The sequence below is a fragment of the Oreochromis aureus genome, linkage group 3, assembly GCF_013358895.1.
Source record: "Oreochromis aureus strain Israel breed Guangdong linkage group 3, ZZ_aureus, whole genome shotgun sequence".
In the NCBI taxonomy this organism is placed as follows: domain Eukaryota; kingdom Metazoa; phylum Chordata; class Actinopteri; order Cichliformes; family Cichlidae; genus Oreochromis; species Oreochromis aureus.
Window position 1 is genome coordinate 24,895,118 of NC_052944.1, and position 14,260 is coordinate 24,909,377.

A 14,260-nucleotide genomic window follows, 5' to 3' on the forward strand; every position below is an offset into this window, starting at 1 on the left:
GAAACACCAAATTAGAGAAAAAGTATTTTGTGTCCATTCTTCCATCCAAAGGATAAAAGAAACCAAACCTTCAAATTAAAGAGGAAATAATTTTAAAAAAAAACAACTAAACAAAGATGTTTCATCTAAAATGATGAAAGACCATGACAGTCATAAATGACTAAATCTATATTGATGGTACTTTGTCCAGTTTGTTTTACTTGTTACTCTTGTGTATGTGAAGCCTCATTCATTTATGACTTTAACAACTTTTATAGGTTTTTTCAAGAGGACACTGAGGCAGACAGCACACCATGACACTATAAATAACTGAGAGTAAGAATTCATAATAAGACTCATTAAAGTCTTCAGGCAGGACTTTAACTGACTGACCTGTGGTTGAGTCTGTTTTCAGATTAGAGTTACCTGCATTTACCCTAAACTCATCACGCTGTGCTGTAATAAATTAGATTGATCCTCCGGTTCATCAGCATCTTGTGAATCATAACTGTGATCTGTGAGGATGGACAGATAAATACTCATGAAAAGGAAATCAGTCAGTTTCAAGGCAACAAACTCTAGTAAATATAAAGTTTGTGTATCGGCTGAGTGAAACATCTGCTCACATGGTTGCACTCTTGATATGATCATTTTAATATTTTAACCAATAAATTATGTGGAGTGTGAGCTGTATCATATACAATATTTTGTCCCTCAGGTTATTCCTGAAATATAGTTTGTTTCAGGTTTGTTATATGACGGGTCACATTTATTCATCCGCTTCTTCCTGGTCTGCTCATGTGAAAGTCCGCCATCTAGTGGTTAAATGGAGGAAGTGCCGAGTAATAATGGCTAGAGCGGGAAAATGGTTGCTTCATGTCTGTGATAGTTCTGCATCTGTTGCTCTTGAGATGGGATAAAGTGTAAGTTTGGGCAGATGATGGATTGTTTCTACATATTAGTGCTCTGTCCTTCTTGTGGGTCTGTGACGTTTGTTACATTACTACTGTAAGCTAACTGTTAGTGCTTTGTTTTGCCTGTTACATTACATTACAGGCTTTGTCCATTTATTGTTAATGTTATGATCTTGCATTGGTCATGTGACATTTGTGCATCTACACTGAGATTAAATGTACCTGCTCTGTTTTGTTGTTACAGTTTTACAGAATGAAAGTGGTACAAATGGTACATCAGTAAAAGCTCTGAAGAACGCCACAGTCTCCACATGGAGCGCTTACTGAAGCCATTTATGTTTAACTGCACAGGCTGAATAGAAGCATTGAGTCTGTGCAGAAGATAACATGTAAACACAGGGAGGATATTATTGAATACATTATAGGAGATAACAGCTACATATATGAACTGGGAGAAAATAATCATTTCTTACCTTCAGCATTTCCACAGATGACAGTACTGAGCACTAAAATAATGAATAAAACATCATCAGACATTATACAACTATTAAAATCAAAACTAAAATAAATTAACACTTTTTAAAGATACATTTCCAGATGAACAGTAATCACCAAATTTCTGTGCTTCTGTTTGTCAAACAGGCTCAAACATAATAACTCAAACTGTTGTAACACAGTGTGTAACTATAAGTGATGCAAAAAGCAGCAGTGTATCAAACATTTAAACACTTAAAGAATCACAAGTCTGCTTTGTTCCAGCTCTCAGGTAAACAGGTTAAAGCAGTGACAAACTGTAATTCTCACAGATCAGAAACATTTTCATTAATCGCTGCCATTCAAACAATGTCAGACGTGTACTTACAGAAAAAGCCCATCATGCAGAGCAAAGAGTGCCCCATCGTCACATCCAGCCTGCTGCACTCTGATCCACAGATAATCACAAACAGTTTTACTCTGCAGAAAAAGAGAAGTTGTGTTTAACATAGACATGACAAGAGTTTTTCTACAGTTTCTTCTTCTGATTGGTCTCTCTGTGCTTCCTGCCCTTTCACACAAAACTCAAACAGCTCCTGTAGCTTTGACCGCAGCAGTTAGTTGACATATTTATATTTCCTGTCCACTGCAAACATAGAAGTTTGTTTTTTCTGTTGTGTTGTTTCCTTTCTCTATAAAATGCAAAGTTGTTGTGTTGCTTCATGTCAGGAGACATGTTTTGCCCTTTTTGGGGGATTTTTGGGGTGCAATATCCTTTTTCTCTCCTTTTGATTGTTAACAGATGAATTAAAGTTCATTTTTACTTTAGGCTGCATTAAAATGTGTTTATTTTGACTCTTAGCTGAAACATCATCATGCAGTAATATAGTGAAAAGGCTCCTTTGACCTCAGACCTGTGAAAGTTTTAACCTTGTGGTTAAATTCTGGTTTTAAGTTTGGAGGAACTCATTTATTCTGCAGACTGTTCTTTGTCTTGCTTTGACATGTATGTACAGATGCACACTGACCTTAGCCTCTGACTACATGTAAACACAATAAAATAAAACAAACTGATGATGTGAAATAATGATTGAAACACTGTAATAATGATGTTTGTGTTGAATACCACAAGTTACCAACCAAGATCGTGTGATTGTGTTCAGAGTCAGTTCAAAAAGCAGACCCACATCCAGAGCAGGACTCAGAGTACCAAACAAAGGTGACCTTTATTATGAAGCTGATAGTTTCAGGCCTCAGTGGTAACAAATGAAGAAAACTGAGTTACAGATAACTGATCACAGGAACACAGAGACTTACCTGTGGGTCATCACAAAATCCTCCATATGGTCTCTATCAAGAAAGTTACAACTTAAACCCTCCAACATAAATAAATGACTGAGACTTAAACACTGTGTGATTCCACAGATGTTAATCTGTCTGTCCAAATGATTCAGTTATGTGTGGACTAATATATCCGAAGATACTTTAGTGTATTACCTACAACATGACTGTAGACGGATCTTATCATAATTATTCCTGAAAGACTTTTACCTTTATTTTTACTCATGTTTCCATAGTAACTTGAACCTCCGGAGACCTGAACTCTTTCATAGCATTTTTATTTCTCTTTGCTATGAATTACTTCTTACTTGATTTTGCAGTACAAGGGCCTGATATCCACATATAAGGACATTGATTTGAAAATTCGATAGAACAGTGGCAGTAAAATGTCCTCGTGAGTGGATATCAGGTCCTTGTAGAGAAAAATCTAGTATTGTGGTCTAGACAAGCCAAAATGTGATGTCCACATATGTGGACGCCACCGGTTAAATCTTGAAAGCATGCTGAGAAAATGCACAAAGCATTGCAGCAAACCACTATTGAACTGTTCACTTATAACTGGACCAAACTTCCAGTTCCCCTTTACACTTACTGAGGTTTGATAACAAGAATAAGACAGCACCACATTCACACCAGAGTTTTTGAAGTGTTTTAGAGCAGTGGGTTGATGTGGATGGTTGTTTGTCCTTGTATATTATGTGCATGTCCTCAGGTTGTGACGGGTCCCTGGTCTCTGGGAGGGTCGGCTGTCCGCTGCTTCTGGTTCTCAGAGGCTCTCCTCATGGGGGTCCGTCTTCCTTCTGCTGTCTTTCAGGTGCTGTTTATTTTTTATGTCACTACCTCTTTTTGTCTTTTTCTCTCTCTTTCCTTCTTCTACTTTCTTCTTCCTAATCTGGACCTCCCCACCTGTCAGCTCTGGCACTGTTACAGTAAAGATGTGTAATCTTTTTTTTTCTTTTACTTTAATACCTGTAAATAGTTAATGTAGCAGTTAAAGCACAGTTTCTATAATGAATTGTTCTTCCTCATTTTAACTCTGCAGGCTGATGAAGAAAACAAAAGATCATTGAGGTTTGTTTCAGTGCAGAGATGGTGCAGATAAGACTGCAGCTCTGTGTGAACTTGCAGTTATACAAAAATAAATGTTTACACAATATTTTCCATCATTCACGTCTTTTTGAGAAGTGATCCTTCCTGTCACAGTCTGATCTACAGGTCAGAGTTTAAACACTTTCTGCATATGTTCATGGTCTCAGTCATTAAAGTTTCACATCTTACTGACATGTTAATATTATAAAGTATTGTCCTCATCAGGGTATGAAGAGGACAATAAAGTGCAGTGTGCTTTAGGACCTTATGTTTGCTGGATACTGATGGCTTAAAATAAGACACTGCTACACAAAAACACTGTTGGCTCAAACCACAGGCTGCATTTCCTCTTTTGTATGTGGCCGAGACGAAAATGAGGCCGTTCAGTAGATTAAAAATAAGCCTGTGGCAGAACAGACGGTAACCACCAACAACCCTTTACACACATGTGGGCACTGTTAGCTACCGCCCTGTGTGTCGGCATTATTCTGTATTGTCATGTTTGCAGTTTGATCATAAATTTAATACACAAATAGATGCCATGGTCCTCCAGTCCTCTCTGACTTCCTGTCAGTGCTTGTTGTTGTTCCTCTCTCTCTCCTGCTGTCCTCTCCACCTGGGTGGTGCACCATTCCAGGTTCCTGCCTTTGGCCAACGCACCTGCTGCTCATCATCCTCATCCGATGCTTAAGGTGGCGGCTGAGCTGTAGTCTTTGCTGGATTGTTGTACTTACCTTAGTTACTGTAACCATGGTTCACTTTTTGAGCAAAAATGAGTTCAGCTTATTTGTGCGGCTTTTACAACAATTCTTGGTCCTCAAGTGACCTCTCAGGAAAATGAGTTACCAACTCAGTTCCTGAGGGTCTCTGTGCCACAGCAGCAACCCAACGTCACACCGACACCATCACTGACAAAAGAAACTAAATGATCTGTGAGGTGCAGAGCAGGTCACCTACTAATTGGAAGGTTGATGGTTCAATCCCTGTGTGCTCCAGTCTGCATGCCTAATATCCTCGAGCAAGATACTAACCGCACGTTGCTGTCAGATGCATCCATTGGAGTATGAAGTTGTGTGAATGTTAGAGAGAAGGCAGTTAAATAGAAAAAAGTGCTCGTGTAAATGGGTCAAGTTGTTTAAAGTGCTTTGAGTGCGTTCTATAAGAAACAAACACTACATGTCCTTCACACCTCGATGCTCTTCCTGATTGTGTTGTTTTCTCTCTCTTCAGTTCTTTCCCTGCAGGATGGTGGCCCTCTCTTTTTCTCTGATGCCCGCTGTCTGCATCACTTATTCTCTGGTGTACTCGAGTAACATTCAGTAGTCAGGGACTGAGCGTTAGCTACAGATGATCTTACACCACCTCAACATAGTATAGTATAGCAGGTATGGGTTCATAGGTCAGCCTGTAAGCCTTTGTATACACACACAAACAACAACAAAGTAAAGAATCAACAGCATAATACAGTGTTTGGGATTTCTGAGGTCCCTCAGAGGTTCAGCAGTGCTGGTAATAGTGGGAGTGTTAGCGGGAGGTGCTTGGGTAACAAAAGGCCATGCAGCAGGTGTAGTAGGCCTCTTTGTCTCAGTCTTATTATATATTTTTAAGTTATAGTTTAATAAGAATGCAATCATTTTGAACCACTCAGCATTACAGTCAGTTTGGCTCCTCACGAATCAGATCTGAGCCTGAAGGACTGAAAAGAAACCATTTAAACTTTCATGGCTGCAGAAAAAGATTCAGTGACTTTGTGATTATTTCCTTATTTTCCAGCAAAGACCAGAAGTTCAAACTTGTGGCCTCAGACATTTTCACGTATCTCAACTCTGTTTAGAGATGCTGACACCACGTGGACAAATGCTTTTAGGCAGGTTTGTGGGTTACAAACACTTTTAGCATGGCAAACCATATAAGTAATAGTAATACTGGTTTAGTGTGGAAATATCTGTGTGTCGATTATTCCAGTAATTGTTTTTATTCATCATTTTTATGAGGAAAAGAAGAACGGAAAATGTTTCGAGATTAAAGTGTCAAATTTATGAGAAAAAAGTGGCCCTTTAATGCTGAACTGCCATCGACTGCAGTACAGTAACTCAATGTCTCATTTACAACAGAGACCTGTTTCAGACAAACATAAATATTACAACAACAGCATGTTTGTGATATCAGTGTTGTGACCTGTATATTGTATAATGCAGAAATGATATGCTCACTCATACAAACAATCACAGATCATTTTTCATTTTTTTAATCCTGTAAGGAGACAAAAGTGATCCAGAGGAAATGTTTTAAGTGCACTGACGTCTGCTGCATCAGCAGTAAGATTATTTCTAAATTATTGAACCTAAAATCTTCTAGATTTAAGACGAGGATTGTGTCAGAGACTCAATTGGTGCAAACAGTCAAAACTCAACAAAAGATTGAATGATTTATTAACATATATTTGATTCATTTATTTTTTTTAACCTTTTCCTCTATGACTTTATTGTTTTTTTTACTCAGGCCAGAAACAAAAGTAGGCTAAATAAATATCTTTGACAGAGAAATTATTTTGAAGTAAGAAAGTTTTTAATAAACAAAAAAAACAAAATCACACTTTTATTGAAAAAAGTAAGATCGATTTAAAAAAGATGCTATGGTTACTGCAGGATGCTGCCTTTAAGTTTGCTTAGAAGCGTGAAAAACAAAACAAACACCAAAGAACAAAAATGTCAGCTCTTTCAAACAACAAGGATTTTATTTCTCACAGTTTTACTGACAAAAAAACTGTCTTTATATAATTTATTAGACAAGAGAATTTAAACAAAAACAAAGTCAAGCAGTAAATAAATGTTGTTATGAATGAAAAAACTATTCTTCTTTTTTCATATATTAGATAAAACAGTTAAGAGTGGAGTTTGTTATAACACATATTTAAAGGGATGGAGTCACACGTTTCTAGGATCTAATTCAGCTCATTACCAAAACTGTCTTTTAATAATTTCACAGAGAGCACAGGCAGCGGAAAAACAGAACAACACAACCAAAGATTTTACAAAAACATCAGATGATGTCAGGAAACAGACCAGTTTACTGTTGTTTAGTATAATAGTATAATACTGTATAGGGGAAATTATGAATGCATAGTTGTTATTAGGGCTGTCACAAATGATTATTTTTATCGTCGACTAATCAGATCATGCATCCATTGGACGAAAAAACTTACAGGTTATTGCATCAGCATGCGTCTGCTCTTATATAACTATCATTAGCTTACAGCTTGAAGTGTTTAAGGTATGTGCTAACTAAAAATAAAGACAAGATCATAGTTTTTTTAACTTTTAATGAAATTTGCAGATTGTCTTGGTGGATTTTAATAAATCAATAAATAAATAAAATAAAATAAATAAATTTTAATAAATCGACCTACAAATTGAAAACGTGAGCCTCGACCTCCCAGTCAGCTAAGGAGCTGGTGGGTAACAGACGTCTCTGAAAACGTCGGAGCACGTTTGCAAATAGGTAATGTCTTGATAAATCGAGCAGATATTTGAAGTTTACACAGCTACATTCTCGACTGAAAATATCTTAAATGTTTATTTTGTGACCCAGAAAGAGTAATATTAAAACAAAGTAGGTGCTGCCATTTTTGGAAACTGGAATTGGCTGGGCCGCACTATGAATTCTGGGTTAGGTCAGGCCACAAAGAATACACCTGACCCATCCTTCCAATCTAGGGAAAAGGACGCATTTGGAGGAGTCTTCGAAGTTGGACAGTCTTCGTTGCGTTGCTGTAACGTAATCGACCTACAAATGCGGCCTGCAAAGGATGCGGCCTCTGAATTTGGACACAGCTACGATACTGGAGACGGCTTCTTCTTCTTTGGCGTTTAATGCTAGTTGACGTAATCGTGACTTGTCGACCAACATGGGATTTTTATGCGATATTATGGATATTATGGGATGACTCCACACAGGTTTAGCTGAGAGGTCCGCGACAGAAAGTGATTATAGGGTTGTAGCTCACACGGTCCCGATCATTGTGGTCTTATTTCTTTCTTTCTTATTTCTTTGATAAATCAAGCAGATATTTGAAGTTTACACAGTTACATTCTCGACTGAAAAGAACTTAAAAGTTTATTTTGTGACCCAGAAAGAGCAATATTAAAACTGGAGCTTACACGGTCCCGATCATTGTGTTCTGATTTCTTAGAGCAAAAGAAGTATGAGTCTGGACAAATGAACAGAAAAACTAAACAGAGGAAGATTCATTCTGGAAAAATCAAAACAAGCATAGAAAGTTTTTCTCAGCAAACAGCAGCAAGTTAAAAACTAAAAGGAGCAACGTAAGAAAACTGAGGAGGAGTTTGATCAGTAAGCAGAGAAGAAGGTCTCAGAAATTAAAGAGTTTGACATCTGGACAGAAGAAAACAGAATACAGACAACAGAGGACAGAGAGACAGTCTTGACTTTAAACAACTGAGAAGAAGATGAGTGACTCTGAACAGAAGAGGAGAAAATCAGACGTCTGAGAAAAAGTCTGAGCAGAAAACTGATAATACATTATTCTAAAAGACAGCTTGACAACTTATCAGAGGAGATTTTTTTTTTAAACTGCAAAGCAACCTGTCAACTGAGATTAACTTTGACTCAAAGGAACTGAGCAACAACTTGGCAACTGAACAAGAGCAAATTAATGTCTATATGAAACTGACAGGTAGTTTGGCAACAGAAGAGAAAACAAGTGATTCTCAATAACTGAGCAACAATTTGGCAAATCAACAAAACTTATTGAACATTTTTTAAATCTGAGCAGAAGAAAAGCTGCTCTGGAAACATGAGCAACAGTTTGACAGGTGACAAGAAAGATGGTGAAGCTCAGCAAACACGAAGCAATTTGATACCAGAACAAAAGAGAAATGTCCCCTAAGAACAGCAAGGAGTTTACAGTTTAAAGAAGAGCAATGATTCATAACCATCAAAGAGCAACTCAGAGGATAAACAGAAGAAAAGTGATTTGATTGGAGAGCAGAGTGATTCTCAGAGACGGTAACTGAACAGGAGACGTGACGACTTTCAGGACGCCTCACTGACATTCATTGATGCAGATGATGATTTGGACTGTGAGTAACCCGAAGATAACAGTTATATTTGTTACCATTTAAGATATTTTGACTCTAATTGATGTATTTTTATTACTTTAAAGCTTTTCTAAAACCAGTAACACTGAGAATTTATTCACGTCTGTCTGTAGTTTTGTGTGAGTGTCACAAGTCTGTGAATATAAAGCGAGTGTAATCTGTAAGAGTTCAAACTCGAGTGCAGATTAGAATTGCTGACAGAATTTTTTACATGAATCAAATCACAAAAACTGGAAGATGGAGGATGGCAAACATGTAAAAATATCAGTTACTGAGCAGAATTATTGTGTGAAAATGTCACATCAGGTGTTCAGCATTAAAGGGGACATGAAACACTACATGTATAAATGCTAATGTACATCATGGAGCCCAACTCTCAAAAACTGACACAGATGTAACTCTGACTGTGAAGCTGGATTTAAGAAATAAGTGCTTAAAGGTATAAAAACATGTGTAGCGGCATCTTCTGTCAGTACAGAGCATGACATCACTGGGTTGGGTGGTTAGTTACAGTCACAAGACTCACATCAGTTTATGTTAAGTAACGAATAACAGAACCAATAACTCAGTGAAAATAAGGACACTAAAATTAAACATCACTTTAATGGGGTCACTGTTGTGCTGCAACAATGAGTTTTATATTAAAACTGAGGATATACTGTCTGCTTTCACCGTCTGTCTCTTTAGCATTAAGTGGTTCTGCATTGTTTGGCTAGCAGCACTGACACAGGAAAATCCAGCTGTTAGCTGTAATGTTCAGGTCTGTGAAGCACTTTATGAACGAGGACTTCATGGACGAAAGTCTGTTTTAAATGTTTTATGAACTTTAAGTACTTATTTCTTAAATCCAGTTTCACAGACAGTTACATCTGAGTCAGTGTTTGAGAGCAGGCTCCATGATGTAAATTAGCCTTTATACATGTAATGTTTCATGTCCACTTTAAAGGACAAATATAATTTCATGCATTTGTCATTTGAACCTGTTTTACATACAAGAACATGTTTGAGTTAATATTTAACTATTTTTCATGTAGAACCACTTAACAGTGTCCCAGCTGTAGATCTTCTGACGTGAGCTGAGAAAAGAAGTGTTTCTATAATCTGCTGCAGAGGACTGTGGAAATGCTTGCTGCATAAAACAGCAGCTACAAACACTGAGAACCTGCCTGGATATCAGCATAAGGACGTGTGTGAGGGGTCACTGGCTGCCCCTCATGCCTGTCCCATCTGTGGCTTCCTGTTAGAGAACAATAAAGTTTATTATAAAAGCATTGTCTCCCCTTGATGTAAAGTGAAGTTCTGTTTTGTGTGTTTGAGTCTTTACAGAAGGTGTGAAACATTAACTGTACCTTACAGGCTTTGTTTAGAAGGTGCAGACAGACTCTGTACCTGTGTGGAGGAAATCACCTGGTTTTACTTTCATGTAAACATCTGGCCTCAGACATACACATAACTTATCATTTGTAACGTGTTCTGTGTTGTAAAGATTTTTTTGCGAAACATGTGAAGCTGAAACACTTCTCTATCTTCTTCTGTATCAGTAAAAATCATTAATACCTCACCTGGGATACTTGAAACAATGATGTGTTTTGTACGGTGATGCTGTTACTCGACTAAATGAAACTGACTGACAGTGACTTGAAAAAGTATTCATACCCATTGAACTTTTACACATTTTGCCACCTTACAGCCACAAACTTAAATTTTTTTTTTTTTCTTGGGATGTTCTGTGATAGACCAACACAAATAGTGCATAACTGTGAAGTGGTATGAAAATGATACATGGTTTTCAAAATTTTAAGCAAATACAAATCTGAAAAGTGTGGCATGGATTTGTTTTCAGCCCTCCTGTGTCAATACTTTGTAGAGCCACCTTTCGCTGCATTTACAGCTGCAGGTCTTTTGGGGTATGTCTTTACCAGCTTTGCATATCTACAGACTGAAATGTTTGCCAATTCTTTGTTGCAAAATGGCTCAAGCTCAGCCAGACTGGATGGAGAGCATCTGTGAACAGCAATTTTCAAGTCTTGCCACAGATGCTCAATGGGATTTAGGTCTGGACTTTGACTGAGCCATTCTAACACAAGAATATTCTTTAATCTAAACCAGGGTAGGCCGGTGTCCTGCAGGTTTTAGATATCACCCTGGATCAACACACCTGAATCAAATGATTAGTTCATTACCAGGCCTCTGGAGAACTTCAAGACATGTTGAGGAGGTAATTTAACCAAAAATCAGCTGTGTTGGATCAAGGTCACATCAAAAACCTCCAGGACACCGGCCCTTAAAGCCTGGAGTTGCCCACTCCTGATCTAAACCATTCCATTGTAGCTCTCGCTGCATGTTTAGGTCATTGTCTTGCTGGAATGTGAATCTCCTTCCCAGTCTCAAGTTCTTTGCAGCCTTTGACTGGTTTTCATCCAGGGTTGTCCTGTATTTAGCTCCACCCATCTTTCCTGTCCCTGCTGAAGAAAATCATCCCCACAGCATAATGCTGCCACCACCATGTTTCAAAGTGGGGATGGTGTGTTCAGGATGATGAGCAGTGTTACTTTTCTGCCATATGTAGATTTTGCATTTAGGTGAAAAAGTCCAACTTTGGTCAGTCTGACCAGAACACCTTCTTCCACATGTTTGCTTTGTCCCCTACATGGCTCCTGGCAAACGTGACTTTTTTTGTCTTTCTGTCAACAATTTAACAATTGTTTTCTTCTTGCCACTCTCACATATAGATCCGATTTGACGAGACTGAAAGTTGTCCTGTGGACAGACTCTCCCACCTGAGCTGTGGATTTCTGCAGCTCCTCCAGAGTGACCATGGGCCTCTTTGAAGCTTCTCTGACCAGTGCTCTCCTTACTCAGTCTGTCAGTTTAGGTGGACGGCCATGTCTTGGTAGGTTTGCAGTTGTAGCATGCTTTTTCCATTTTTGGATGATGGATTGAACAATACTCTTTGAAATGTTCAAAGCTTGGAATATTTTTTTATCACCTAACCCTGCTTTAAACTTATCTTTTTTTTTTTTTTTTTTTTTTTTAATAAACTTATCTATAACTTTATCCCTGACCTGTCTGGTGAGTTCCTCGGTCTTCATGGTGCTGTTTGTTCACTAATGTTCTCTAACAAACCACTGATGCCTTCACAGACCAGGTGAATTTATAATTACACACAGTTGAACTCTATTATCTCAATAGGTGACTTCTGAAGGTAATTAAATCCACTAGATTTTATTTAGCGATATCAGAGTACAGATGGCTGAAAACAAATCCATGCCACACTTTTCAGATTTTTATTTGTTTAAAATTTTGAAAATCATGTATCATTTTCATACCACTTCACAATTATGTGCTATGTTGTGTTGGTCTATCACAGAAAATCTCAATTACAAAAAGGTGACAAAATGTGTAGAAGTGCAACAGGTATGAATACTTTTTTAACGCACTGTAAGCTCAGGCTTTCTTCAGTTTAATCAGAAATGTCCAAGTGACAAGTTCACATGTATAATATTGAAGGAAGTAATTAGAGTAAAATAGAGCTTTATTATCCACTTGGCTTTGGTCCAGACTAATATATGATTCGTAATGCAGTGGCACTTTGATATCACTGTAATGTGTTGTTATGCTAATTGTGCCTGTAATAGATTACTTTGGCTTGTACAGTAAACATGTAGCTTGCAAATAACGATGAATATATGGTTTTATTCTTCATTTGTTTGGTGTTTAACTCACTAGATACACGGATTTAAAAAGATGAAAAGAACAAAATAATACATTTGAATAAATGTCTGTGTTTCCTAACAAGAGAAAAGTGCCACCAGACCTAACTTACATTAATAAGCCCCGCAAAAAATAATTTCATACTAATCAAAAAAAACTTTCTAAACCAGGTTTTCTTTTTATGAAATTAACTTTGGTGTACTCACTCTTGGTTCTAAGATCTTTACACTCAATAAGAGAGGAGGTGACGTCATCATATTCATCTAATCCTGAAATGTTCATATTTTTAGTTACAGGATTGTAAAAACATGTCACATGAAATTAGATTAATTATATTATATAAAGAAATTATATTAATTAATTCATCTCTAACTGCTCTGTGCTTTTCAGCACATATACTGTACCATTTCTGTTTTTCACTTGTGTGACTGATTTATAGACGTCAGCAGTACCTAAAGAAAAAAACAAGCCAGGCTCACATTAATCATTTTATTACAGTTACACTAAAGATCAGAGCAAAAACAGAAATACCGTGTGAGTCAAAACCAGGACTGTAAGATCTTTAAATGTTCTTTGAAAAACTGCTGAACACAAACTGAACCTAATAAATGTTCATGTTAATGGAGGTTTAATAAAAGTCAATATTAATAATGATAATAAAGATCAGTTTAAATGCTGACCATGTTGAAGAGAGCCGTACACATGAGTTTCATCCTGGTTGACTCCATGATTTGTGGAGGAGCCCGGACTGTGACTCTCAGACTGGATCGACCTAAAACATGAAATAAACACAATTGTCATGGTCCTCGGTCTTTTGACACAGCAGTTTGTGTTTTCATTATTATGATCTTGTGTTCTAGTTTGTTCTGATTGTGTACTGGGGTTTAGACTTTTTAGTTCCTAGAGTTTGGTTTCTGTGTTTCCTCTGTTTAGTGTCTGTATCGTGTCTCTGTGCATTTCCTGTTTTATTGTGAAGGTCCGTGTCTTATGTTAGTGTGTTCAGTTTATGTTTCCCCTGTTTCATCAGGTCAATTTGGTTCAGCTGTGTCTTCCTCCTGTTTGCCATTCCACGTTTCCCTCTGTGTGTATTTATAGTGTGTGTCCTCGTGTGCTTGTTGCTGGTTCGTCTGTGTTCTTTCCCTGCATCATTCTGTGTCGTCCCCCGTGTGTCCCTGCATCTCCATTTAAGGTTTCAGGTTTGTTTTTGTTAGTTTTTCCCAGTTTAGGTTTGCTTAGTTTCCGTTCACGCCTTCGCTGTTTCTCTTTGTTTCACCACTTTATGAATAAATCTGACTTGCATCTCAGTTGCCTGCATCCTAATTTTCAACATCCACTTTTCTGCCACAGCAGACGTGACAACAATAAATTCAAAAGTAACTGATATTTGTTTAAAATAATAATTAAAAGTATTTTACCAACCTGGTGAAGCAGGAATCTGTAAGATAAGATAAAAATACTTTATTAATCTCAGAGGAAACTAAGTGGTCACAGTGGCACAAAGAAAGAACAGTAACTGACTAAACTAAATAATATAATATATTACAAAGTAAGAATAAAAATGTACACTACACAAAGTAGAGAATATCAATCCGGTTGTACCAGCAGCAGCTGCAAAAAGCAATATTTAAT

At 37.3% G+C, this 14,260-nt stretch overlaps 2 protein-coding genes across 3 annotated transcripts in view; both read right to left on the reverse strand.

Moving 5' to 3' along the window:
* The window catches only part of LOC116328675 (immunoglobulin superfamily member 1-like), a 228,760-nt gene extending 226,946 nt beyond the window's left edge, over positions 1-1,814 (reverse strand). For both annotated transcript variants that reach the window (XM_039609717.1, XM_039609716.1), the window contains exons 1-2: positions 1,756-1,814; positions 1,367-1,399 (exon numbers count right to left, since the gene is read on the reverse strand). In XM_039609717.1, the coding sequence (XP_039465651.1) occupies positions 1,367-1,399; positions 1,756-1,792 (70 nt within the window). In that variant the 5' untranslated portion in view covers positions 1,793-1,814. The remainder of the gene's footprint in view (positions 1-1,366; positions 1,400-1,755) is intronic.
* Positions 1,815-9,845: 8,031 nt separating this feature from the next.
* Positions 9,846-14,260, reverse strand: part of LOC116313837 — a 32,197-nt gene continuing 27,782 nt past the window's right edge. Inside the window, exons 10-15 of the mRNA XM_039609742.1 lie at positions 14,051-14,066; positions 13,312-13,403; positions 13,036-13,083; positions 12,838-12,900; positions 10,267-10,306; positions 9,846-10,154 (exon numbers count right to left, since the gene is read on the reverse strand). Of these exons, the coding sequence (XP_039465676.1) occupies positions 10,281-10,306; positions 12,838-12,900; positions 13,036-13,083; positions 13,312-13,403; positions 14,051-14,066 (245 nt within the window). The 3' untranslated portion in view covers positions 9,846-10,154; positions 10,267-10,280. The remainder of the gene's footprint in view (positions 10,155-10,266; positions 10,307-12,837; positions 12,901-13,035; positions 13,084-13,311; positions 13,404-14,050; positions 14,067-14,260) is intronic.